Source organism: Oxyura jamaicensis, unplaced genomic scaffold (assembly GCF_011077185.1).
Source record: "Oxyura jamaicensis isolate SHBP4307 breed ruddy duck unplaced genomic scaffold, BPBGC_Ojam_1.0 oxyUn_random_OJ72666, whole genome shotgun sequence".
Lineage (NCBI taxonomy): Eukaryota > Metazoa > Chordata > Aves > Anseriformes > Anatidae > Oxyura > Oxyura jamaicensis.
In genome coordinates, this window is record NW_023311174.1 from 49,752 (window position 1) to 73,948 (window position 24,197).

The 24,197-nt window shown below is 51.3% G+C and overlaps 1 protein-coding gene across 6 annotated transcripts in view; it reads right to left on the reverse strand.

Moving 5' to 3' along the window:
- The window catches only part of ARHGAP39 (Rho GTPase activating protein 39), a 70,673-nt gene extending 46,812 nt beyond the window's left edge, over positions 1-23,861 (reverse strand). For 3 of the 6 annotated variants that reach the window (XM_035314450.1, XM_035314451.1, XM_035314446.1), the window contains exon 1: positions 23,737-23,861. In XM_035314450.1, the coding sequence (XP_035170341.1) occupies positions 23,737-23,819 (83 nt within the window). In that variant the 5' untranslated portion in view covers positions 23,820-23,861. Of the gene's footprint in view, positions 1-277; positions 304-1,214; positions 1,271-23,736 lie in introns of those variants that run through there. The other 3 variants (XM_035314447.1, XM_035314448.1, XM_035314449.1) reach the window with 3 other exon arrangements.
- Positions 23,862-24,197: the final 336 nt, after the last annotated feature.

Consider the following 24,197-nt stretch of genomic DNA (forward strand, 5'->3'; position numbering starts at 1 on the left):
CATTTTTCTGGCTCCCCAACCTCACCCGTGGGACTAATTAATATTCCTTAAGCACCACACCCCTAATTACAATAGACCAAGTGAGCACAAAAGCGCTTTGGTCTCAAAAGTTTGACTTGTATTTTTCGACAAATTTACATCCCACAGAATGCCCATTAAGCCCATGTCTTTAATTACAGCATCACAACCCTCTTGATTAGAGTACAAAAAAAGCATCGACTCCGAAATCGGAGCGCAAAAAAGCTCCTTCCCCGAGCTCGGCGGTGCAGCAGCTCACCGGGAAAACATCTCGGTCCCAAGCGAAGGATCCCAGGCAGCGACGCACGCGCAGCCCCGCGGCGCGAGGGCCCGGATACGAGACGAAGGCTCGCCCAATTAGAAGAAATTAGCAAATGCCGGCGAGGACCCGGGGCAGCGCTTGCTGCCGCTGGCCGGGGCCGTGCAGATCACCGTCCCGTGTGCCGTCCGGGCTGGGGGCACCGCGGCCGCCGTCTGCGCGGGGAACAGAGGCGGCAGTGTTCCCGGCAGCCCTCTGAGCGGTCACAGCAAGCGAGGGTGGAAAAGAGCAATTAAGAGCAAGGCTGTCCCCTTGCCAGCGAGCGCTTGCTCTCAATAGTCCTTAAGCACTGCTTACTGCTGGCCTTTGCCGCCGGGTAGCGGCTGTACGCGAGGGCTGGCCACGTGAGCGCGAGCATTTCTGGGGAGCAAGGCGTAGGGAGGAGTATGCGACCTTCTGCTGCTTGGCTTTCAGCGCAGAAAACAAACCCAGCACCTACAAAACTCCGAAGAAGCTGATGGAAAACGGAGGACCAGCGAGGGCAGGCACCTTCAGCCCTGCAGTAGTGGCTCAGCCCAGAAGCCCCTTGCCGCCTGCTGCCAAAAAGGCTGACAGGTCTCCATCTGCCCGGGGGGAAGACCCTAGGGCTTCTTCTCCTTCTCCAAACCCAAAGCCTCGGCACCGGCAGCTCCAGGCGCCCAGCTCCGAGCGGGGAAGCCCCTGAATCCTGGCCCCACTTGGCACCAGGTCGCTGCCGCAGCCGTCGGGCAGCGCAATCACAAGACAACAGGTTGCAGCGGGGCGTTTTATTCTCCGGGCTTTCACATCCAGAAGCGCAACCGAGGCCGGGCAAAGCAAAAGAAAAATCACGTTCGTGGGGCGCGTCGGCTTCGAAGCTTTCCCGACGCGAAGCCACATTTACCAGCCCGATGCCCACCTCCTTCCAAAGAGCCGTCCTGTCGTCCCCTCCTCTGCCATCCCGCAGCATCCCTCCGGGCTGGAAGGCACGGCGCGGGAGACGAGCCTTCGGGGCTGCCTCTTCTTCCTCGCCGGCGCCGATGGCACATCCGCCTTCGGGGTCTAAAGCGGGGTGCTCGGCGGAGCCGGCGCTCGGCGCGTCGCTGCGTGCCTCCCCGCGGAGCGCGCGGGCTGCCGGCAGAGGGGCTGGCAGCGCGCCCTGCCCCGGGGAGAAGCGTGGGTGGGTGAAGGCGAAGGCTCTGCCCTCCTCGCCTGGCCTCCCCCGGCGCTCGGCAGCGGAGGGAACCAAGGAGGAGCCGCTCGCCGGGGCCAGGCGGTTCGTTCGGAGGAGCTAAATTAGCTGGGCTCCTGAAGACGTGATGCTGGGATGAGAAACAAGGGGTTGCTTTTTTTTTTAATTATTATTATCATTTTTTTTTTTTTTTTTTTCAGAAACTTTGTGGTTTCCCCACTTCCAAGCCTGTTCACAATACACCTCGTACAAAAACCTGAACAGAGCGATTATCACCAGGAGCAGAGCGCGCCAGCAGCTGCGCGAGTGATTTCCCATACACGAACCGAGCTCTAATCCTGATGCTTCCAGACAACAGCTCCTGCCTGAGACCCGCCTTATTTCAGAGGGAAAAAAAAAAGGAAATTAAAAAAAGGCAAGCCTGACCTTACTGTACATGAGTTTTGAGCTCGCAGCTGCAGCAGATGGCTTGCAAAGGGGATGGAAAAATGGGCTCTGATTGCAAAAGGAAAAGAAAAGGAGACCTGACACCAGGAGAGGTCCCACCACCAGCCAGAAACCTAACTGCGGGCACAGCAAAATCCTGTTCCGCCCAAGTACTCGGTGTCGGGAGAAGACCTGGACAGCCACAGCGTAATCAACACAAGATCTGAGCTTAAAATCCTACATAATTAATATCTCAGGCAAGTAGCCACAGAATGACGCTGCATAATCCATTTTTCATGCGCCGTACTCTTCTCCCTAATGCCATCCTCTGCCTAAAAAATGTCCTGAGTTAACAACTCATCCTGAGTAGTTCCGTATTAAAATAAAATTATAACGGAGGATGGATTCTGAACGTAACGATTCTCCCAGCGGGAAGTGCCCATTTCATAAATGAGCTATTTTCTACTGATGGCTTCGGGACTGCTGGAGCAGGGTCTCTGTGGCTTTTATTCTTTCGAGCCAGAGGCACGCAGGGGTTGGACACTTTGCAACTCAAAAAGCCACTGTGTTGTCCCCATTCCCATGCCAGGACAACTTCCCACCTCACCTTACCCCAACTCCGTCCCCACTGGGCTGAAGGATGACCGGACCGACACCAACCACCGTCACACGAACCAACCTCCTCCTTGCAAAACTCAACCCATTTTAATTGTTACCCACATGTCACCGTCCTAGAAGCTGTGTCAAGGGCAGCTGTACAGCAGCCAACTCCTCTGAGCCTGGCTTGATATCGCAGACACCATGGCAATGCTTCTGCCTTGCTTTTTTTTTCATTTTAATTTTATTATTATTGTGGTCAGGCAAAAAAACAAAAAACAAAACTAAACCGAAAAAAAAACCACAACACCACCCCATGGTAGCACAACCACTACATTTTTTGGCTCATTTCTTCCTATGGGAAGCATCAGGTGGCATTTTTAATACTCACATCACTAGAAGGTGAGTTTGTCGCATTTTATGCGGCACCAAGTGCCCGCCCCTTCCATCTTCCAGCTTCTCCTATGCTGCAGAATTCAGGAATACGCCATTTATTTTGCCAGGTTTCGCTGAGATTTATTTTAATCGGGCTTTGATTAGGCCAAGTGACTTATTTTCACTCGAGGACTAGGGCTGAAGTAATGCTTGAAACTATTATTGTGCTTCCAGCCCTGTCTTCAACTCACCAAGCAACTTGGGGAAAGTCGCTCTGAATAATGTCTCCGTTTCCCAAACGGCACAACTGGGAAAACACTGACCTACTTGGCAGGAGCGCGGAGAGCCGGCGCTCTTTATTCTTTTTAACGATTTAAGACAACCCAAATGTGAGGCGTTAGAGAGATGGGAATTCCACAAAGCCATTAATGGAGCACCAGGGGGACAGCTTGAGAGCTAGTTATCAGCGCTGTTCCTGTAATCCTCGATGCCTCTATCAATTTGCCAAGAGCCTAATCAAACAAACTTCGCATTGGGCTCTGACAGTGGCCAGACTGAGGGCTGTAGGCAAGAAGAAGGCTCCTGTAGAAAGGGGCCAACGCCACCAGCAGCGAAAGCGGATGGATGTCCACGAGCCAACGTGGCACAACTGTAGAGGAAAGTGGACGTCTGTTCATCTAGAGGTCTCAGGCTCTCACTTTAACCACGCTCATCAGCCTCATGCTCATGGCCTCTCATCACAGCCTTCCACATCCCAAACTAGCAGAAGTGTCCAGATGCCTTCAAGGGTGCCTTGAGTGCAATAAATACAGATCGCCTCCTTATGCAGCCACCACAAAAAGGGCACGAGCACAGAGGAGTGCCCCAGGGTAAGAAAAGGGAGACAATCCTGGAGGCCGCTCCTTTCTGCTCCTTCCCCAGCCACTGAGAGGAAGCACGGGTGGAAAAAGAAGCATCACAAATAAGAGAAGTGGTGAATTTGTGCAAAATGAGAACTGATTGTTCCTACCACAACAGTCACAGAATCATCTAGGCTGGAAAAAGTCTTCAAGATCATTAAGTCCAACCATCAGCATGGCCCACTGAGTCCCATCACTTAAACCACATCCCTCAGGGCCATGTTCAGGTGTCCCTTAAATATCCCTGGGGATGGGACCCCACTGGGCATTTCCAGTGCTTCACCCCAACGCAGGACTTCACGAGGGCCTGCTGCTCTTTGGCCAAAAGAAGAGCTCACAGCACAGAGATGCCGCTTCTCCTCTATCTCATCAGCCACTGGATGCATTGGCCAAGGCTTGCAGCATGCGAGTCCCATCAGCCTTTGTCCCACACGTCAAGCACTTAAGCCCTCCGCTGGTCCTATGAAAGGGCTTCTCTCCCTTCGAAACACGGCCATTTGGTCCCATGTCACAACGGCATTCGGTTTTGGGGCTGGGCCGAAGCCACAGGGCCTTGGGTGGCCAAAGGCCCAGTGCCCACAGAAGGACCTCGCAGCCCGGCCTCGCTCTGGAGGACAGTGTTGGGTTTGTTTACCTGAGGTGCTGTGTCCAGTTCTGGGATCCCTGGCACAAAAAAAAAGACAGGGATCTCCTGGAAAGAGTCCAGCAGAGGGCCACAAAGATGATACGGGGCCTGGGGCATCTCCCGTATGAAGAGAGGCTGAGAGACTCGGGTCTGTTCAGCCTGGAGAAGAGAGGACTGAGGGGGGGATCTTACCAATGTTTATAAATACCTGAAGTGTGGGAGACAGAGGGATTGGGTCAACCTCTTTTCAGTGGTTTGTGGGGACAGGACAAGGGGCAATGGCCACAAAATGGAGCACGGGAAGTTTGGCACCAACATGTGTAAGAACTTCTTCACGGTGAGGGTGACGGAGCACTGGGACAGGCTGCCCAGGTAGGTTGTGGGGTCTCCTTCTCTGGAGATATTCAAGGCCCGTCTAGACACCTACCTGGGCAGCCTGCTTTAAGGAACCTGCTTTGGCAGGGGGGGTGGACTTGATGATCTCTCGAGGTCCCTTCCAACCCCTATAGTTCAGTGATTCTGATTCGTACTCACGGCTATGTGGGTTCACGGTGCTGAACATCTTCCTGATGTGCACTGACAGCTCCGGGGGGGAGCAAACGGGAGGATTTTGGGCATCCAGCTCTGACTCACATTCACCCTTTGTCCTTCTGGAAAACAGGAAAGCTCTGGGGCAAGGACTCTCACCATAGCTACGTCAACACCTACTGCAGCGGATTTAATACTCTACTGGTACCTACTAATTGCTACGGAGTAACGGACACAGGAGAGTTGCTTTGGGGATAGCTTTACCACCTGAGCTTTGCAATGGAAAGAGGCTCTCAATTTGTTTGCCACAGTTTATTCATCTGTAAACCAACAATATCCTCTGCGGCACAGAAGCCTAGGAGAGATTGTCATAAAACCCTCTCTAGTTGAAGGTCAGAAAATGGCCCAGAGTCTCTCTGAGCTGCAGAGTGCCCACGTGCTGCAACGAGGAACACCACAGCTGAGGGACACAGCCTTGGCTGATGAATGAAGTGAAGCAAAGCTAGGCTGTCCAGATTCTCCAGCCATCCAGGAAAGGTCAAATGCCCCCCTTGTATTTCCATCCTGTCCCACTCGGCTGAAGACTACAGCCTCCATGGTGTCCTGACCTCAACCTTGGCCACCCCAAGCTTGGATGGCTTTGAACCAAACAGGGCTGCGAGCACTCTCTCCAACCACCTGAAAGGAAGGTGTGTGGAGCTGGGGGTCAGCCTCTTCTAGCAGGTAACTAGTGATAGGACTAGAGGGAATGGCCTCAAGGTGCACCAGGGGAGGTTCAGGTTGGAAATGAGGAGACATTTCTTCTCAGAAGGAGCAGTCAGGCACTGGGACGGGTTGCCCAGGGAGGTGGTGGAGTCATCGTCCCTGGGGGTGTTCAAGGAAAGGTTGGACGTGGTGCTTAGGGACGTGGTTTAATGAGTAATATTGGTGGTGGGGTGATGTTTGGACCAGATGATCTTGGAGGTCTTTTCCAACCCTAATTATTCTATGACTCAGGCAGACACAGAACTGAGAATGAGCCATTTGTGAGCTAAGACATGGGCACCCCTTCCCTCCTGACAAGTGTTCAAAGCAAGGCAGAGCAAGGTCTCTGAGACTATCTGCTCCAAGTAGAGCCCCTCACACCACCCAGACCTGGTATGGTGCTTTTATCCCTCTGAAGGGTGGTTCAGCACCGCAGGACCCACAAGGATCATCGAGTCCAATTCCTTTTTTTTTAATTTTATTTATTTATTTATTTATTTTTTAATTTTTTATTTTCCTAGCCCAGAGACCACTGCTGCCTCGCTTACCTTTTCCATCTCCCTCCATCAGCTCATCGTATGGCCACCCGAACAAAAGCATGGGCCAGAGCCCCAGAGAACCCACAAATAAATATGCTGTTCTTTGAGGGATTCGTTGCTTTTTAATTGAGACATTTTACAAGCAATGTTCTCCAATCTTGAATTCAGCTGACAAATTCAAAACTCCCTGACATCTTCATAATTAGCCGCAGACAGCTGACTTACAGTTTGACAAACAGTGCTAAATTTGCACTGAATGGCCGTGTTCTGCCTTGCTATTTAGCGTTATTCATTTTGAAGTGCCATCCTTCACCCCGGAAGCTCAAGCCATGCAGACACCAAAAACACTGCGCTGTGCAGGATGGGGTCAGCACTTTGCAATTTCCTGATCTTTTATTTCAGCTCTCCGAGCACGTGAGAGACAACAGGACCCACATCTCCCTAGCCGCTTACCGCTCTCAAGCCAAGGACTGCACTGCATGATTAGTTTACTGGAGGAAACCGGTTTCCCAGTAGGCATTTGATGACAAGAAGCCAGATTCCCCCCAGGAGAACAGCAGGCTCTTGTTTAAGTCCTGGTGTTCGTCCCCAAGCACAACGCCAGCCCATTCCCACGCAGCGCTGCACCGGTCGCCCCCTCCCTTCCCCTTCACAATCGGGGGGCACCGCATCACTCATGGGTCCTATCGGTACGCCAAAGCCACATCTCAGTATTGTCATTAGCAAATATAAGTACTATAAATATATAGAGGTATATGAAAATATATAATATAGAGAGTTATAATAAAAGTAATATGTTATTACTGGCCCCGATATCATTTGTACAGATAACCAGGACGGGGTCACTTCTTCCCCACCTCCAGGCGAGCGTCACGGCGCCAGCAAAAGGAGGGACTTGGTGGGACGTGCTGCAGTTGTGAAGTTATTTCAAGGCACGGATGCTAACCGAAATCTGCACGATGGTAAGGCACACGTGAAGGTCACAGCTGATAAAAGGGCCCTTAGAGCAAACTGCTGCGTTTTGGGATTGAGTCACCGAGGTCTGCATACGTCAGCTGTGGGCTCCTCGTGGCAGAGACCAGGATGGGCCCTCAAAGCTGGCTATACCCATAAGCACCAGCCCCAAGCCATTCCCAGCTCCCCTGGATAATCCAAGGCCACCAACACCACTTCCAGCGAGCTCCCCAAGGTCCTCCTTCCCTGCTCAGGTGGACCTCGGTGCTTTGCATAGGAATAGAGAAAACAAATTGCTCCAGGAGTTCACGGGCTGGCTCAGCCGCCCCACAGCGCACTCAGCAAGCACACAAAACACATCAGAAGCTTGCTCCATCCGAGAGCATGCCCAGTTTCCTACCTGCAGGTTCAGATATCGTGACAGCAGCGAATAAAGTAGGGAGCAAAAACACTGCTGGTGGAGAGCGGCTCATAATGGGCAGCGTCCATGCATCCTCTGCTTCAGTTTTCTAAGCAAAGCCACATTTAATCTTGCTGGAGAACACCTGTAGCGCTCCCCTTTGTTAAGAGAAACTCGATCAGCCTTCATCAGTAACGGGAGATAACAATCCGTGCTTCCCCTCTGTTTTCTGGCTGCTTTAAAAGAAGGAAGAAGTCAGGAAACACCGGTACCCGCAGGAGTCCCTGCTGCGGTCGGCTGGCTAGGCAACAGCCACAGCTTAGCTCTGCCAGGTCCTAGATGCTCAGGAAGTCATGGCAATGCTCAGTCAGCCCACCCCATATCCCACCCTGCCCCATCTGCTGTCCCTCAGCCTCCTGCAGATCACAGCTGTGCAAATAAAGACGTATTTGTGGTCTTAAACTTGGATGTTGCGTTCCTGCTCATGAGGGAGAACATCACGATTCAGATGAAAGCTGGAGGGAAACCAGTGCTTCCCCCGCCGCTAAGAGGCTTAGCCCCTACGATGTGTGTGCTGCTGAACGAGTGGAACGAACACCTGAAATCAGACGAGGAGTTCGGGCGGCTGCGCAGCGCAGGGGTGTGCAGGCATTCGTGAACACCAACCTCCGAAGCTGGCTATAGGGAAACAAAGCCTCAATTAGTTGGCATCGGAAGGAGGCAAAGAGTAAAGGTGAAATGCCTCCATCCCCACGCTGGGCTTGCATTAACCAAGAGCTGCCCAACAGCCCGGGCAGGATTCCCATCGATCTGCCCATGACCTCGCAGGGATGTTCGGATGCTCATCAATTCCTGCAGCACGTGGGTCTAGCGTCATTCCAGCACCCTCAGCACCAGAGGCACAAAGGGCCCAGATTCACACCTTTACAAGGACTTCAATAAATTACCCAGGACCCTCCGGTTAGCACCAGAACAAAGCGAGGCAGAGGATCCACCTCTGGACTCCACTCACCTTGGCTCTGGCAGCCCACATCTCCCCTTGGTGCATTACGGAGAAGCCCTACACAGCAAGGCTCCACGCGGGGAAGCCCACACAGGACAAAGCACGAGGGTACAAGTCTTTGAATTACTTTTTATCCCAAAGCATAAGCTTTTTCTCCCCAGTTTCTCCCCAGTATAGCAACAGGAATATCAGTGTCAACAGACAAGGGACTGCTGGTGGAGGAGAGGGAGGAATGCTCTTGTCCAGCCACCCAGGGCATATCCACCCCCAGTGAATCCAACACTGGAAATCGCAGTGTTTGGCACTCTTGTAGAAACGACACGAGACCAAGATTGGCAATAAATCCAAAGTCTGGTGTTTCCTTTCTATCAATACTTACTAGACGTTCAGGGTCACAATGCCAACCCACTTAGTTATAGGCTAAAATATTTAAGCACAGCTGAGTCTGCACCTGAGTCCTCCTGACCTTCGCCCCATCTACTCATTCATTTAGATCACTTAAAAGTATTTCATCCAGCTGCTCGATTGCCAGGGATGATATTGGCTGCGTAGCCCACGCCTTCAGACCCAAAGCAGTGAGCACAGATTTGGGTCAGAGATACGCCCAGCTTCCCTCCACTCTCCAGGTACAGCCATCGCCGGTACAACAGGATGCTACTGGAAATCACAGATTCATAGGAAAAAAAAATAATGAATTTACCCCTCGGAACCAAAGCGACACACTGATTGGCTCATCAGCAGACCCCAGGAAAAACAGACAAAGCTTTTGATGAGAGACTCTGGTGTTCAATGTCGAGATGCTCTCCGCTGCCAGAGACCTGGCTTGCTGATGGCTCGAGTTTCCCCATCCAGCCCAGCTGCTCAGACCCACTGGGTCAGAGAAAGGGTCAGAAATGCCTCCAAATCTTTCATACAGCGATTTTAACGAAGGAAAGAAAAGGTTTTTGAGAGATTCAGCCCAGATCCAATCCATGTGAAGAACATCAGCATTTTTTTCAGGCGCCTGAGACTAGTCTCTAGCTCCCCAGTAAATCCACCATGCCTAAGCCAACACATACATGGTTTGTTCTCGAGCCCGCTTATATCCTTGGTGTCAACCATAAAAGACAAGTGAGAGCTGTCCCGAGGAGCTTCTTCCCTCTTAGATAACATTTACAAGGCAGAATCAGAAGTGGAGAGGTCAGAACGAGCCAGGCCACCCAAATGGAGAAGATTTTGTTTATGCCCTTTACGCGACGTACTCCAGGCTCTGGCGCTTGTAGAGCACCTTCCTCTGCAGAAGTTCTTTGCACAGAAATGCGTTCACAGATGGTGTAGCCCCCGAGGAAAACAATCTTTTATTAACACCCGTAACAGCGTCAGCGAGTGCATCTTTCAAGTCTCATTATGCAGAACCACATCACGCTCCCATGGCACGGGGGCTAGCTTCCCCACTGCCGACTCTACCAGTTCCATCGTTTCGTTTCCGATTTAGCAACAGGAACTGAACACGTTCGCTAGGCTAAGCACCGGGAATCGGAAGGAGAAAGAGCTGAAAAACGTCGGGTTTGAGAGGAAGCCAAGCGGGAACTTGGGGCTGGGTCTGAGGAACCCCAAAGGTTTTTTGGGGTGAGCTGTTTTTTGGGGTGAGCTGTTTTTTGGGGTGAGCTGCTTTAGGTTCATCTTGGGGTTCAAGGGAAGCAGCCAGCATCCGAGGCGGTGCCCTGCTACTGCCGGACAATCTCAGCAGCACTTTGACAACGCACCTCCAGTCGCAGGCAGCTGCTTCAGCAGCCTGGATGCTGTCGGGGAGCCAAATCTACGCGGAGGGTTCGCGATATCCTGATTTCTTTCTCTGGCTTTGCTCCGGCAGGGCAATTAGAAGCATACTGCAATCATCTAATCCTTAAATGAACTTAATTCCAGCCACAGAGCAGGGTGGGCACCTCTCGAGCAGCACCGCCTGCTTTGCCCAGAGGATGAGCTGGCCGTGCCGCAGCGTGCCCGTAAACAGCCGATGCCATCGGGCCATCAGGTGCCCAACGAGCTCTGAAGGCAGGGACACAAAATGGAAGCAGACGGGTGATTATCTGCTCCCGAAGCTGCCAGACAGGAACCCGGCCCTGATTCCAGCCATAACCAGGAGGCTACAGCAACCCCGTCCCATTTTCCAGTGGCTCAGCAGGTCGTTACCAGTCCGAGGACCTAAGTGTGGCAGTTTCAGCACTGCAGCAAGCCACAGACTTGTTTTGATGCGATAAATCCCTTGAAAGAAAGAAAGAAAGAAAGAAAAAAAGAGCTTTGGCTGGGAACTAATCTTCCTTGATAAGAATCAGCGTGGGAACTGGAAGCTCCAGTAACAACTCGTCCAAGTCTATTTATACAAGACATCAAGACACCCATGCCAGAGATCCACAGGAGAACGCCCAGAAGCGACATCTGAAAGCATGCACAGAGAAAACGTCCCCTCCGCTACCGCTCTCACTGCAGCAAATGAAAATTTGGGAAAATACTCATTTCCCGCGCTTTCACGAACCTCCGTGTAGAACCTCTCCTCTCGTAACACGTTTTTAAGGCTGAGCTGTGGCTTTTGGGTGATAGCGAACTCCGTGCCAGCAAGGCCACCGATGGGTTTAGGAACAGGGCACGTTCTGCAGCCAAGCCCAGCTCTGGGTCCCCATCCGAGGCCTTAGCACGGCCTTTGGGTGATCTCCAGGTGCCCACAGCTCCTGGTCGCTCCGACATAAGAACAGCACCGCCTCACAGCACCCCGAGGTTGCACGGAGCTGGTGGGGCCTTTCGGATTAAAGCCAGAGAAAGGCAGAATGCGGATCAGCAGCTGAAAGTCAGAACCCTGCGGCAGGCTCATTTAGGAATCAGAAAAGCAGCAGGAAAGGGAATCAGCATCTTTGACGCGGTTGATGAGGCACGAGCTTGTAGGCCGGCCACTGGAGAGGAAAAGCAGAGCTGGATTTGAGCTTCCACACGAAGTGCTTGGGAGCTTTCTCCTCAAACTTGATTTTTGATGGGATCTGGAGAGAGAAATCCTCGATGCTTTTCCAGCCAGCACACGCTGCCACAGGCCTGCAGGCCGTGGTCCTGCACGTTCCCAGCCCCAAGCCCAGCTTTATCCCTCTGCTCCCAGCAGACGCGCTCAGCTGCTCAGCTGCTGCCTCGCCCGCTATCGCAGAGCTTTCTGAAATGCAAAAAAGCCACCCAGAAACTGCAGCCAGTTGGAGCAGCCCCCAGAACCTCGCCTTTGGCTTCGGAGAACTGCCTGCTGCTTTGATGAGGCTGCTTCTGCCCACGCGAGTCCCCTGCTCCCCTGCCATTTCTTCTCCCTCCAGGTAGATTTACCACGGCAGGCGTCCCAGAGAGCACAATAGCTGCCACGATTATGTGAATCATTCCGCTTGGTTTATCTCTGCTTTCTCGACCCTCTCTATTTAAGCCGTAAGTTCTTTTGAGCAGGAGCTCCCTGCTCTTAGACGTGCTCCGTCCCCGGACACGTCCATCACTGACACACCAACTACCTTCCACTGAACGTCATGAAGAATAAATCAGATTATTATGAATAATAATTCAGATCACTCCTGGGGCAGGCAGTAACACCCCAGCTCTACCACCTGCAGCTCCACAATGGACTTTACCAGCAACCCCAAAGATCTGCCTCTGAGCCCCTTGTGTTGTTGCCCACGCTGGCATCATATCCCCACTTTGAGCTGAGCACGCTTCAAGGAAACACTCACACGGGTTCTTCAGGGCTAATTTTCTTTTCCCTTTTAGGACTAGAGCACCTCAGATTAGGACACTGGACCTGATGAGGCAACCGAGACATCCTCTGAAGCGATCCTCGGTACCCAGAATCTTTTGGGAATCCCTTGAGTTCAGCACAGGCTTTCAAATGTCCTTACTGAGAGCACCGACCTGGCCTGGGGACTTCCATTGCTCAGGTTTATGGAACTCGGTATCGGACAAGATTTCCAGGAGGCTGAACCTGCAGCAGACCACGCTTTGACAGACCCCAGAGGGGATTACACACAGCCCCATATTTTGGGAACAAACATTCGTTTTGAACCACTTTTCTGCTTGGAAGACAACAGCAGCCCAGACTAGAGACATTAATGGTAGAGCACGGCCACCACGGCTGAGCTTTGAGACATCCACACGGGCTAGAGACGACAGCAAAGGACAGGGCACTGGATGAATTCTCGATACAAAGAGAAGAGACTTTTATGAATTGCAAAGGTTATGAGTAACAGCCACAGCAGAGCCGTTGTTTCTGAACACCTTTTGAGTCTTTTATATTCAAATGCAGCCAGAAGAATCGCCTTCTCCGACACATGAGCGTACCGGGCCCACACTCCGTTTCTAAAATGACTGATCTCCACCTGAATTTCAGGTGTTTTTGATGAGAGCTCCATCCTGTCGTAAATCAATTCCAGCTACTAATGATTCATCATCTATCCAGTAGCTACACCTTTGATGTTTTGTTCGTCCCCATAAGCCTCGCCACTCTTGCTCTGCGAAGAAGCCGCATCTTTTTGATCAAATAGACCACGTGCCTCTGGGCACAGAAGCCCTCCCCATGTCTAAAGTTGCATCTTTAAAGCCAAAAATACATGGAAAGTCCTACATTTCAGTCCTCGTAGGTCCTTTCCAACCGAACTATTCTAATTTTTCTGGTTCTAGGTAATTTCAGGAGTTTCCAGTATCAGCTGTTGATAAAGGTGCTTCGGACTGCTGCTCTGCATCTAGGCTTAGAGGTCCCCTAAGGCATGTTTAAGGCATTTTAGGCATGTTTTGATCTGCTGTCTGGGCCTGGGATGAGGAAAGAGGGACCAGGCAGCCCCTGGGACACGGATCCTGCCCGGGCCGAGCTGCACTCAGCTGCCCGGCACGAGCAATGAGCCACAGGACAAGCGGCCGCTCCTCTCCGTGGTCAGCGAGGAACCCAAAAACACTTTTTCCACCCCACCCCGATGCCAGGAACGGCAAGAGGGCTGCAAGGAATTATCAGGAAACGGGGCTTGGATTCAACAGTAAAACTGAAATAATCAAATGAGAGTTAGGCACCAGCACTCGCCGTGAACTTAAAATTACCCCGAGCATTCCTTAACAATCACAACTTTGGTGCTGCAGCATCTTCACCCCTGCAAGAGGAAGGCGAGGCAGCGCTGTGCTCCTCACCCCAAGTGCCCAGTGCTTGCTCTCCACGACCTCCATCACACGTGCCAGCAGCTGAATCGACACCGGTCCTGCCATGGATGCGCCTGGCAGCGCGCGAGGACCTCGGATCTCCCGGCACGGCCAACGACACGGCAGCCAGGTCTCAAGAAGGGAAAGAACGCTGCCACGTGACGGGGTCAAAATGCTCCAGGACCTGAATTTAGATCTCGTAAATGAGGTTTTTTTGTTTGCTCGGGCAGTTTTTATGATTGAATATGGAATAATTAGGTGGGCAATGTAGGATAGTGTTTGAATATTAAACAGCGTTTGAATATAAAATAGTGTTTGAATATAAAATAATCATGTGAGCAACACAGAACAGTGTTTGAATAGAAAATAATCGGGTGAGCAATATAGAATAGTGTTTGAGCATAGCATAATCAGGTGAGCAATAGGATTAAGCAACTGCGAAAAATCAATTGCTAAATCTCCAGCAAAAAATGGAAACGTAACGCGGCCACAGAAGTGGCGAGATCCTTTAACTCTGTTCTTCCTGCCCAGCAGCTGAACGCAGCGTAAATAATTTTCTTCTTTTAAAGCTCACTTCATTTTTTTTTAAGGCTAGCCCTTTTTGCAATTATTTCATTCTACCTTGGCAGCTTTCAATTTTGCTGGGTATTAGCTGCTGAGATTAGAGACCACTTTATCTCACAGCTAGCCACAAGGAATTACAAGCAGCTCTCGGAGAGCGCGATAAAAGCGTTACTTCCCCCTGGAAGGCACGAGGGACTTTACGAGGTGCCTGGTGACCTGCTTCCCCTAGAGAAGACAACCAGCAGCTGCATCTCCTGCACGCAGGGGCAGCACCAACCCCGTAACGAGGGCCTGAAGAAAGGCAGACCAACGCGGCGTGCCCGGCGGTACGCGTGCTCTTCACTGTTGCGGTCATCAGGCTGCCGGTGGGGACTGCTGGAGGAAAACCTGACTCCAGGTATGCAATCGGGAAGAAGAGACCACAAGATGAGCTTAAAGAGTATCTTTGTATGCATTTATGAAATGCCTCGAAGAAATCCCCCTGAATCCCGTTCCATTTCCTGCTCTGAGCCGTTAGCACAAGCACGGACCCTCTGAGCACCCCACCAGATGGGAGCGGCAACCAGAGCTCCGGGATGCCAACGCCCGCTGTCCCAAACCTTTCTGATGCTGCTTTAGCAAGCCTTGGCCACCACCCCCATACCCTTGTACGCCCCCATCGCTCTGAGGTTGTAGCTGATATCCTGTCCCCACTGTCACCAATCTCAAAAACCTGCCCTGAGCCCCCTGATGCCATCCATCCCCCAATCCTCCTGCAGCAACAACGGTCTCCAAATCTGCTCCGTACCTCTTCTCACCCCTGCCAAGCACCTCTCCTGCTTAACTTGTGCGAGGTGCCCCCGGTGCCACGGCTGTGGGGCTTTAAACAGCTCTGCATTCACTGTCCCACCACCCTCTTGTGTCCCCAGACATCACATTCCCCCCCCAACACCCAACTTCTCTACAGGTGGCCCAGCCCAGTTGGACCAGATCTGTTTGAAGACTTCGTGCACCCCACAAGTTGAGTCCTGCACCCTAGAAGAGCTTTCTCATGGAATCACCCAAGAGCTGAAGTTGGCAGGGACCCTCTGGAGATGGCCTCGTCCTGCCCAGAGCAGGCTGCTCACGACTGTGTCCAGTTGGGCTCTGAACACCTCCAAGGATGGAGGCTCCACAGCCTCTCGGAATGGTGTGAGAGCACCTTCTGCTGAGGAGCACCACAGACAGGGATTACTGGACTTCACATCTCAAGTCCATCTTCACACCTTAAGCTCCAAAGCACCACACAGACAGACCTTCGGGGCGAGCTGGCTAGGCTCGTGGGAAGGAGCAAGCTGCTGGATTACGTGGCACCCCGTTAACAGAAAAACAAAAGCTGGAACAAACTCAAGAACTGAACTGGGCTATGAAAATCCAAGACCGGACCTGGCACAAACCAAACATTTGATAGAAATACCAGCATTCAAGGGTCTCAGAAACCCAACCTGCATAACGCTTTTCCCCAACCCTGGCAAAAGTAACTCAAGTTAGAGGTGGCTTTCCCTTCTTCCAGTCTCTGCCTCACACTTCTGACAGATTTGAGATATTTATTCCCTTTTCTAGAGCAGGTCTGCAGGTCAGACACAGCCTCCAGCCACCACCTTTCATCTCCTTCTGGGACATTGACTCCACCGACGGGCTCCGATCCGAGGCTGCCGCTACGTCCACCACCGCCAGCCTCCCTCGGTGCCGAGCTGCCCTCGATTCTTGATTTGATCTTGGGCATTGGAAATGAAAGGACTATTGTCAAGATCCCTGCAAACATCTGACTGAGCACCCGTGCTTTCAATGACCCTCTTGTTTAATCCACCACAATATGTTCTGCGGTCCGGGCTGCGTGACAAGCCATTCCGACGGGGTGAGGCAATATCTTGGACGTCCACAAGTTTCTGCTTCTGTGCCCTTCAACCCTGCTGCCTTCTTCCCTCTGATGGGAGAAAGACTTCGAAGCTTTCATTTTGCGAACCAAGACTCGAGATGTATTTTCAGGCGCTCACTCAAGCGAGATCACAGCTAACATTTGAGCTGCAAATTTTAACCTTTCTACCGCGGCTCCCAGAGTGGATGAAAAAGCACTCCAGGAACACGGCTTCCGAGCCCAAGCTTCCTATTTGTTTTTGATCTCCACTTAACCTTTTGGCTGGAACCACTGAATCGGCGAGAGGACTCAGGGAGTGCCTTTTGCCTCCTCCCTCCCAGCCCCACCACCATTAATCACCGCGGCACCAGTAAACACTTAAGAGGTCGGCATGGTCCTGTCTCCGTCAGCTGGGAAACGCCGGTCATCTGAAAGGAAGCCGTACCGTGGGGCTGGACTTACTGCTGCTTGGCACCGTGTCTGTATTTTGTGATACACTAATTCAGGCCTCTGTTTCAACACAAGTAAGCACGGGGAGGGATCGGAGTAGCGCGCTGCTCTCCCGCTGCACCCAAGCCCACCAGCAGCGAGAAGATGCCCCCAGTTGGTTGATGCTTCCAAATTCCTCCTGCTGTGCTCTCGTGTTTTGCCTCCTGAATCTCCCTGGGGCAATTTCATGACCTGCTCTCACTCTGGTTCAAACAAAACGACTCCAAGAAATATCAGGTGGCCTTGGAACCGAGCCCAGCTGCTGTGTGCCCAAAGCCTGTACCTCTCCCAGAGGGACGCCCGCGTCCCTTGGTGCTGCACCGGCCTCTTCACCCCTTTAGACCAACACCACCATGTGTGGACGTGGGAAGGAGAAGCCAGTCAAACGCCAGCCACTGGACAAAGAGGAGATGACCACATGAGTTTTCAGGCTGAATCTGATGCAGACTCACAAGCCCGTGCCAGCCGAGGCCGCCAGGGCAGACAGAGCTCAGCAGGGAGTATTTATCACCCGGCTGTTCCTACCAGTAAATCGCAGAGGTACCACCCAGCATCTAGGATACACGGGTCATTGAGGTAGGAAATCTATTTGATTCTTTTCAAATACTGCTCTGTCTAAATGCTGGAGAACACACGAGCTGAACGCCCAGCAGCAAATGCCCCAAAGCAAAGTTCAGCCACTAAAACCAAGGCCAGGCGGCTTTCCCCGTGCTCGGGCTGTGGATCTGGAGCAGGAGGGGTTACTGATGCCAGGGCTGAGACTGGTCACCATTCCCAAGGTCTCCCCTGCCTCTCCAAAGGATCTTTCCTGCTTGTTGGCCTTAAGTATTGGCCGCGTGGCCCCAGTACGCCATCCTGGCACGTCACCGCAAAGCGCCTGATCTCCTTCCAGCACTGCTTCAGAGAACCGAAGTGGAAAATGAAGGACAACACGAAGTCACGGGACACCTTCTGCTGTTCCACGCTGATGGTGAGGACCAACTCACAGATGCACAGCCCGACGCATGTCAAAAGCAGGGTTCACAACCAAACGTTCTACCTCAGGGCAAATAAGGGCAGCAAATCTGTTCGCAAGTCAACAGAGCAGACCTTGGCTTTCAAGAACAATCTGCAAAGGTGAATTTACAGCTACCATTGGACTGAGACGGGGGCAGGCCTCGGGAAAGTGCACGATGCTTTCACCACCCTGGCTTTACCTAGGCCCACTCAACAAGATTGTTGGTACTGAGCATCACCACAAGCCTGCAGGGGTGAAAAGGAGATTTCCCTTTGTTCAGAAAAGCCAGAGACGACTTTGCTGCTCCAGATGGATGCCATCAGTGGCCTTTCTCCACAGAAACGCACCCTTTCTAGTTTCTTTTCCCCTAATGTGCTGCTTCTCAAAGTCCCCGATATCAGCTTTACATGTTCTGCTAGTACGAGAGGAACAACTGAAATAATTCTCTAAGCTGAAGAGGTCTTTCAGAAAATAAGCAAGATGAACGCGTAGTATTAAGGATTACAACTAGTATTCCCTGTGGTCCAGACACCTTTACTCCGTTGGGTTGTCTGCACAGGGGGAACATCGCACAAGAAAACCACCGAACCCCCAGATTCTCAGCAGTGACCCACCCCTACCTATATCTGTGACCATCAAGCAAATCTCCAACCTGAAGAGCTTCCTCCCTGCATAGCAGGTCACGGGAACCACGACAGCTTGTAGATGACAAATCCTTTTTCAAGCATGTTCCTTCAGCTGTGCCCGCTTGGCCCCTTGTAAAACCGTGACGCCAGTGACGGGAGTTTAACTATGCTAATACCGCACACAGGAAAGCGTGCGCGTATTTTTAGAAAGCACACGGGGACGTCAACACTTCAGCTCGCCCAACTGGAGGCGCAGCTAAGAGACGCTACTCCACAGCAGTGTATGTGCACACAGTATGGCATGGGTGGGTTGTGAAAGCATTATTGCAAGTACCACAGATTCACAGTATTACTCACAGGGGACAGAGACCCAAGTGATTCACGCTCATCTTTCTAGAAAAGCAGCTTAAGTTTCCTTCCCTTCCTCGCACGTCTGGGACAACATGTTCATGAAGATCTCGTTGCTTAACTCTTCTCGCAGGGCTAGTCATAAAACCTGCCCTTCTGTCCAAGATGTTGGGCTATTTTTTTTTTTTTTCTGGTGGAGACGCGAGTTCCTCAAAGCAAGAATCAATCTCTGAAAAATTAGATGCTCCTACGCTAATGAAGAATAGCTCAAGCGCATTAGAAGAGCAGCCTCATATTCTCGACCCCCTTCAAAGCAAGTGCTCTTAGCCTTCTCTGCGGGAAGCTGGGCTCCTACCGAGTCACCAGCCCCCCACGAGAAGCCCCAAGCACTGCTGCGAGGGGTGCTGGCAGGTTTTCAGCGCCGCGAGTCTCCCCATTAGGACACCCACCTCCGTTCCAGTCCTCACAACATTCGTTTGTTATCCCGCGATGTTTAAGCTTCTGGGACATCACTCTGCGGGACGTACGTCACAGGGGATGAAAGGCAGCACGATAAAGGGAATATTCATCTCCAAAGGTTGACAGGGCAGGAAACCCACTTGTGTGCTTCGTTCCGGGAAAGCGTAGGAGAGCAGTGAAAATGTTAAAGTTTACATTCATGAATTTCGTGCGGGGAGCCTGCTCATTCTACAACAATAATATCTTGTCATGCAGCTTCTGAAAATCCCCTGACCACTTCCCAGACGCAACTGAATTATTCTGGGTGAAGGTGGTAATTTAAGCTTGGTAAAGCGCAGTTCCCTTCACCTACAATAAACAAAAAGCTAATCAGAAAAGCCAAAACAAAATACTTAAGATATCTTAACTTAGAAGTCAACAGAAGTGACTCCGCCACACTCCACCAGCCCTTTTCTCTGTCATCCCCTGGGAGGGACGGATTTGCAAGCAAACTCTTAGTCAGAAGGAGACAAGTGCTTCACAAAACAGTATTACAAAAGCCGCATTACAAAACCTCCTGAAAGCAGGGAGGGGAGAACAGCCCAGTCCACAGGCAGGAGGGATACCACCACTCCACTTATTCTGAGAGTAGAGATTATTGTAAACCCTTCTTAATTAGGGCATTAGTCTGCTAATTCTATTTAATAAAAATAGATTTTATATTTGGTTCAGCACATAATAAGGCGGGCACTGGGAGAAGTTTTTTCCAGCTGTGTAGGACTGAAACAGAGGGGCAATTTCTGGGCTTCAGGGATGAGAGCACTCAACCCATCCAGGTGTTCTGAGCACAGCATTGGCTTCAGGGCTGGGGTTTTTCCCTAAAATCAAGGACAACCCATCACGACACAGAAGTCCATGATGAAGACTTCTGCCACTGCTGGAAGAATCAGCAAAGGCGTTCTCAGCCACTACTTCAGTAACAACAGAGAGACTTTACCAGTTCTGAGACTTGACCAGTTCTGAGACTTGACCAGTTCTGAGACTTGAATTTCCCAGGGTCACGTCAAGCCAACAAACAGAGGAAGGAAGACGACTGCTCTTCTGTCTACCTTCATCCCCAGAAGCCCCTCCTTACGCTGCCTCGCTGGAGCATTAACAAGTTTTGACGGCTGACTCTTCCACTGGATCAGGTCCCAGTAGATTTACTGCTTCCTACACAAACAGTAATGAAAGCACGGGGACTGCTCTTTGCCTGCCAGTCTCTGCAGGTTGGCCTAAAGACATTTCGAGACTGCAGCTTTTGGACAAGCAGGTCAAGGAGATCAGAACTTCCAGCGTGCCAAGTTGATATCACTCATGCTGGTATCTATCATCTGCTGGTTTTAAACTGAAAGAGGGTAGATTTAGGTTAGATGTAAGGAAGAATTTCTTTACTCAGAGGGTGGTGAGGCCCTGGCACAGGCCGCCCAGAGAAGCTGTGGATGCCCCATCACTGGCAGTGCTCAAGGCCAGGCTGGATGGGGCTTTGGGCAACCTGATTTAGTGGGAGGTGTCCCCACCCATGGCAGAGGGTTGGAATTTGATGATGTTTAAGATCCCTTCCATCCCAAACCATTCTGTGATTTTAGGATCTTCAAAGAAAGAAAAAACAAACAAACCAAAACCCAAACTCTTTGGCAGCCTCTGATGTCTGCAATCAAGAGAAAGCGTCTCCAAGTGACTCAGCGTGTTCAGGATCTGCCCACAACAAGGAAAATCACCAAACACCAGTGTCCCCGGCCTCCCGTCCACTACCACCCGCTCACAACTGTGCCGTCCCTCCCAGCTCTACCAGTAGCGTTGGCCACCGCTAAGGCAAAGGAGTTACCACCAAAACCCAGGCTCTCCATGGCAGTTGGAGAATCTGGTGCCACTTTGGTTGACGCCTGCCATCCAGGGTCCTCGATAGAGAGAGGTTGTGCTGCTCTGGAGCGGAACGAAAGCATCGAAGCTCAACAAGCTCGCAGGGCCTGGACGTGTGAGACCCGGTGGCCGCAGGGCCAAGTGCCCAGTCCACCGTAGGACAGCCAGGAGGCCTCGCTCTACCAGGCCTCCACAGCTTGCGACACAGCTGCCACGTCTCAAGAGGCAAACAAATACTAGGGATGATTACAAGCTGCTGAAGAGTAATTTTAATTATCTCTAGTAATCTATTAGCATTACATTAGGAGGGCTGAACAACCTCCCTTCCTTTCAGGGCCACCTGGAGTCCTACCGGTTCAAGAAAAGCTCAGACAGCGAGACCAGACTTCTTGTCCCAAGCTTCAAAACAAATAGGCGCTTGTTTGCCCAAGGCAGAAAACTATTATCTGCCCACCTTAAATATTAGCTGGTAAGTATGCTGACCTTTACAGTTGCCATGACAGCTATGTATTGAGAGTTAGGTCATATGCCAGGACGGGGACAGTTGCTAGAAATAGTTTAATATTATCAGTATGTCAGATGCCTATTGCAGTTCTTCCGCTTCGCTCGGCGCACAACGAGCTCGTCAACGCTTGACAAGCTGCCTTGGCCATCGGCATCATTTTAAGTATGGGAAAGGTGGCACAGAGGTTCAGATGTCCATGAGGCCATCCTCATAATCCTCAGTGGGTCACAACAGCTCTGCATAATCCTCTGAGGGACACTACCATGGTACTGCCCCCAACCTTGCATTTTGAAAGCCTCCAGGCAGGACCCCAACAGAAGTGGTGGTGAGCGGTGCCTAAACTAGATCCCACCTCTGGCCAGGAGAACTCAACTTTTGAGGGAAAATGCCACCAGAATAAGAAGACTAGGACAAAAATTTAGGGGCACAACCTGTTGATCTTAACAGAATGACTTTTTACAGATCGCCACACCAGTTTTCTCCCTGTGCCTCAGTTGCCCAACTGTACAAAGTAGGATCCCTTTTTTTTTTTTCAAGTTCTCATGGTAAATGCTTAAGCAGATTGCTTAAGAAACTGAGTCGAGAGCCAGTGGAGGACTTAAGTATAGCCTCTCAATGGCATAAATTATCTGTTCATTTCCCTAAGTTCAGTATTACACAAGATGACTTTCTGAACCGTGGTTGAACTACGGTTACTGCTCACCGGTGGAAAAACGATGATATTGCACAACTTCACACTTTGACTTGGGCCGCCTTTCTAAGAAGCTATGCAAATGTGAATTAAATTGTTACACGCAGTTTTGTGTGCATCCTGTGTTTCATGTAACATTAGGAGAGCTTGTGAAACTGCATCACTTATATAAAAGACTAATCCCCCCCAGAGCAGTCGAGGAAATGCCCTCCAGCCCATGAGTTTTACTCCTTCATCCTTTAAGCCCTGATGTGCAGCGGGCTACGAGGAGCGAAGGAAAGCGGCGTGCCAAATGGCCACATTAAACTGTGAGCACTCAAAAACTTGGGCTGTGAAGACACAGTTGTCCATGAAGTATTACTTTTTATACCCAGTATGTGCATCAAACAAGAAAAAAGCATAGCATCACATAAAAGACCAGAGCAGAGCAAACCATTTAGAAGCCACGAGGGACGGTTGGCGAATCCAGCTTGCTGGAAGGCAGTTCCCCATGTGAGAGGTGAGGGCAGCTCTGCCCCAAAAAGCACACTTCTCGTGGCATCTCAGAGGGGTCTGAACCCGTGTTGGCAGCATTGCTATACAGACCTCGGGGTCTATAGACCCACTGTGCCAGGTTTCCGAAGCAGAGGGTATGGGTGGCCGTCTCCATCGATGCCAAGCCAGCAGACAGCTTCAGGCTGGTGGCAACCCTAAGAGAGGGGATGCTGGCTTCAGGCCAAAACAGACATGATTGCAGGGGGGCTCTTAGAAACCTCCGAAAACCACATTAAAAGAAAAACCAGGTTTTGGTGAAGAGCACCAAGCAGAGGCTTTGCAGTAGATCAGGCTTTTGCAGAGGTCATCGCGCTCCTTGCTGCTCCCCTCCACGCCTGCTGCTTTGCAGGGCAGCTTTGGGCCCGAGCGCCGCAAGGCTTTCAGCTCAGCCCAGGAGCAGAATGCTGGATGCCTGGCTGCAGCAACAAACCTTTCTAGACGGTCAAAGTCACCCAGCAGAATAGTATTTCAATAAAAGAAACTGATGTACGGAAGGGGCACGCTGAAAAGAAAAGGAATGAAGTTACTGTAATGCAGCGCTGCCCTGGCAGCTAATCAGGGAGACAGATGAAGGCAGCAATCTGTCTCCTTAAGATATGCAGCAATCAAAAAAAAAAAAAGGCATAACTGTATTTGAAGATGCTCTTAAAATGGCTGCAGCACGAGGGGGCTGCACCAGGAGCGTCCCTCTGCAATGACAAGGGAATTAATGAGAAATTTCATCGTTAGCAGTGTTTAATTGCCGGTAGCCAGAACACTCCTTAGCATCCATTATTAACTTTCTAACATACCTGCGATCCGGGGTCATAAAGCCGGCTTTACTCAGAGCTGGCAGCCCTGCTGCAAGCTGGCATTGAGGGCACGCTCAGAAGTCATCTCACAGCTTCCCTACGACAGCATGGGGACCTTCAGCATGGACCCGCCCGTCCCCGTGTCCCCCAAAATGCAGCCGACCGTGGGACTGCACACACAAGCCAACATGAGCCCACCCCAAACAATGCCCTCAGTTACCTTCTGCACTGGATCAGAGCAATTCCTTCCCTCCAGACTTGCGGTTGCACTGGAGACTCTCCCAAAATTATATGGAAGATCATCAGCAGGACAAAACTATGCTGCCCATCAACATACCAGAAGCAAATGGGTAATTCATCTTAAACCGGGCTCTTGCACTATGTTTAAGTTCTTCCCATCTTCAAGGCTCCGAGCAACTCCCCACCAGCCTACACCACTACTTGTTTCCTACCACATCAAAATCTGTCTCCTCCTACTCCATCCTATGTATGTCGGTCTCCCAGCTAGACCATCGGCTGCCATGCACAAGCAGCACTCCCGTCTCCGTTGCACGGAGCCATCCTGTCCCCACATTAAATTCAGATTACAGCATTAGGAGGAGTTGAATTACAGAAGTCTACTCCAACCTGCTCCATCCCTGAAAACACAAAACACCTCTCAAATGGCACGTTCCTCCGTGG